The sequence below is a fragment of the Sinocyclocheilus anshuiensis genome, unplaced genomic scaffold, assembly GCF_001515605.1.
Source record: "Sinocyclocheilus anshuiensis isolate Anshui unplaced genomic scaffold, SAMN03320099.WGS_v1.1 scaffold2285, whole genome shotgun sequence".
Lineage (NCBI taxonomy): Eukaryota > Metazoa > Chordata > Actinopteri > Cypriniformes > Cyprinidae > Sinocyclocheilus > Sinocyclocheilus anshuiensis.
The window spans coordinates 138,334-141,044 of NW_015552762.1; the positions used below are offsets into that span (position 1 = coordinate 138,334).

At 35.2% G+C, this 2,711-nt stretch overlaps 1 protein-coding gene across 1 annotated transcript in view; it reads left to right on the forward strand.

Moving 5' to 3' along the window:
- LOC107667876 (pikachurin-like) overlaps positions 1–2,711 on the forward strand; it is a 26,052-nt gene continuing 23,341 nt past the window's right edge. Inside the window, exon 1 of the mRNA XM_016459606.1 lies at positions 1–94. Within this exon, the coding sequence (XP_016315092.1) occupies positions 1–94 (94 nt within the window). The remainder of the gene's footprint in view (positions 95–2,711) is intronic.

Consider the following 2,711-nt stretch of genomic DNA (forward strand, 5'->3'; position numbering starts at 1 on the left):
ATGCGACTCCAGAAGAGGGTGATGGTGCTTCTTGCATTGGTGTGGATGTGTAATTTCACTCTATGCACAAGAAAGTCTAGTGCACGGAAGTCAGGTGAGTGTCATTTTCATTGCTCATCTTCTTTGTTAAAATGTAGTTGTCATTTTTTAATGATTATTAGAGAATAGCATATAGTGACCTCAACAAACTTGAATATGTCCGAATGCCATTGCATTAGATACAAATATCAAATCGAGTAACGTTTTTTTCTTCTGCTCAATGTGTTTTAATCAGCTGGTGTTTGGTGATTTTTGGTGGAGGTATAAAGTCATTTCTCCCCGACTTCACACAAGTGTCCATATTTATCTTAATTTTAAACTGTTTAGTTGTTTTATCATTTAAACATGCCTTGGTTCAGAAGTGTGTTTGCCATATCTTTGTTTAAAATAAATGATATTTTTGTATTTAATGCAATTACATTTGGTTTCTAAATACTTTTTTGGAGCCTCTTCATGTTCCATAATCCACTTGATGCATGCAGGATGAATTTTTAGGCTATTCCAGTGGATGGATGTACAGGTGATTTGTCACAGAGACATCTGGGGTCGCAGTCATAGAGCAGGGTCAGTGCTGTATGGCACATCCATATGCCCCCCGGACGATCTCATGCCCAATGCCCATGGCAAACAATTTAGAGTAATGAAGACCATCAGTCATTTCAGATAAACAAGCCCTCTGATAACTGACACTTCAGAAATGCTGCAAATTGGTGCTTGTCCCTTTGGTACCCTTGGGTATATGGGGATTCTTAACCTTAATGTGCTTTTTAGTGGTATAGCCAAGGAACTGGAAGCGAGATTTACTTCGGTGGTCTTGATTTATTAAAAGACCAACAGATTTAAGCATATGGCCACATATACACTTGGATTTGTTAGTATAGACAGGTTTAGGCCAGAGCACAGGATCAGTCAACATTTCATATTAGATCTTAAGTTATACTGTCCAACCTCTTTCTTTAATGAAGGTGGAAGGATTTAAAGTGCAGGAGTGGTTCTTGCTGGACTATTAGAAGTTGGTCTGGGTAAATGTCATTTTCTTAAGTTTCATTGCATCATCTGTTGGATAAGATATTTGCCTGGAGCCTTTTCGCTGTAGTTTGTATCGACTTGAAGTTGTAAATGAAAATTAGAAATTTTTGGTCTGAAGACTCTTGAAAAAGTTTTCTTACTGTCACACACACTTAAACATCAATTCCAATGTTGTTACTCAGTTTTCTGTTGCCTAAAAATCCATACTTTAATGATATCTACATCTTTCTGGATTGCTGTAAAATTAAAGATGCCGTTAAATCAAATCTGGTGGCTTTTAGTTTATGTCTGTTAGCTTTGGGTTCATATATGCTTGTGTACGCCTAAAAGTTGTCAAAAGAATGTGTGTGTATATATATATATATATATATATATATATATCTATATAATGTACACACACACAGACTCTCTTCAATCATGATAGATAATACACTGTATGTATATGTATTCTTTACAAAAAACGTGTGTGTGTGTGTATAAATATAATTACCTCTTAAAAAAAGTTTACTTTTGGAAAGTTACAATTACTATGTCCACACTGTTGCTTTTGAGCTTGTTCCTCTAAATAACACAACATGAAACCTTAATATTTTAATTGCTCATTAGCTCATTATTTGACATCATTTCCAGATTGCTTTCCATGTTGGTCTGTTACAACTGAAATGACTCTGTGTATTTGAGATCATTATTTCACATTAATTTATTGCTGTATTTGACTTATAGTGCAGCATGTTTTGAATTTTGTGCTCAATAACATGCCTTGTTTGCATGTTTTCATATTAGTTTCAATTCTAAAAGGTTTGTTGGTTTATTTTCAGAAGGCATCATTTTAATTGCACCAAAAAAAACATGCAACTCACAAGATCACATGGAAAAGGTTTGTATAGTCATTAGAGATATCAAGTAATTTGACTGAGTATGACTAATACACTCTTTGATGTGTGTTAGTAGAAGAGTGTATTAGTCATACTCAGTCAAATTACTTGATATCTCTAATGACTATACAAACTTTTAAAGTAAATGTTTTTATTGTGTGTTTATTTCAAGAGAAAGCAAATGATCTGAAAGGAGAGAGTGATGTGTTTGTAATAAATGCATCTTTAATGCAAGCTCCTTGAATGTGTCAGGATGAGATGATGACGGGCTAACGGGATGGAAACCATAAATGCAATATTCCTATATCTATGTTGGTAGATGAGGCCAAAATAAGAGCAAGTTTTGTCTTTAAACTTGCAGAAGCAGTGGCTGCATGTTTCACTGGTCATCAGGAAGGATGATGTGTTGTTGTCTTCCTGTGACGAGAGTTGCAGCGACATTTGTTCACACTGAACTGTCCATCATTGCTGTAGGCATCAACTTTTTACTCTGAGTGAGGGTTTTTAGCAATGACCTTGTCTACATGCATCATCTGAAATGCATCTAAAATGGGTCTGTTTTTGTTTAGATGTTTCTTTTCATTCTTTCTTGTTAAGCTCTTTCAAATAGGAATAGTTCACCCAAAAATTTTAATTGGCTCAAAATGTACTCGCTCTCAGGCCGTAGATGTATAGATGAGTTTGATTATTCATTTGGAGAAATTTCACATTACATCACTTGTTCACCAATGGATCCTCTGCAGTGAATGGGTGCCGTCAGAATGAGAG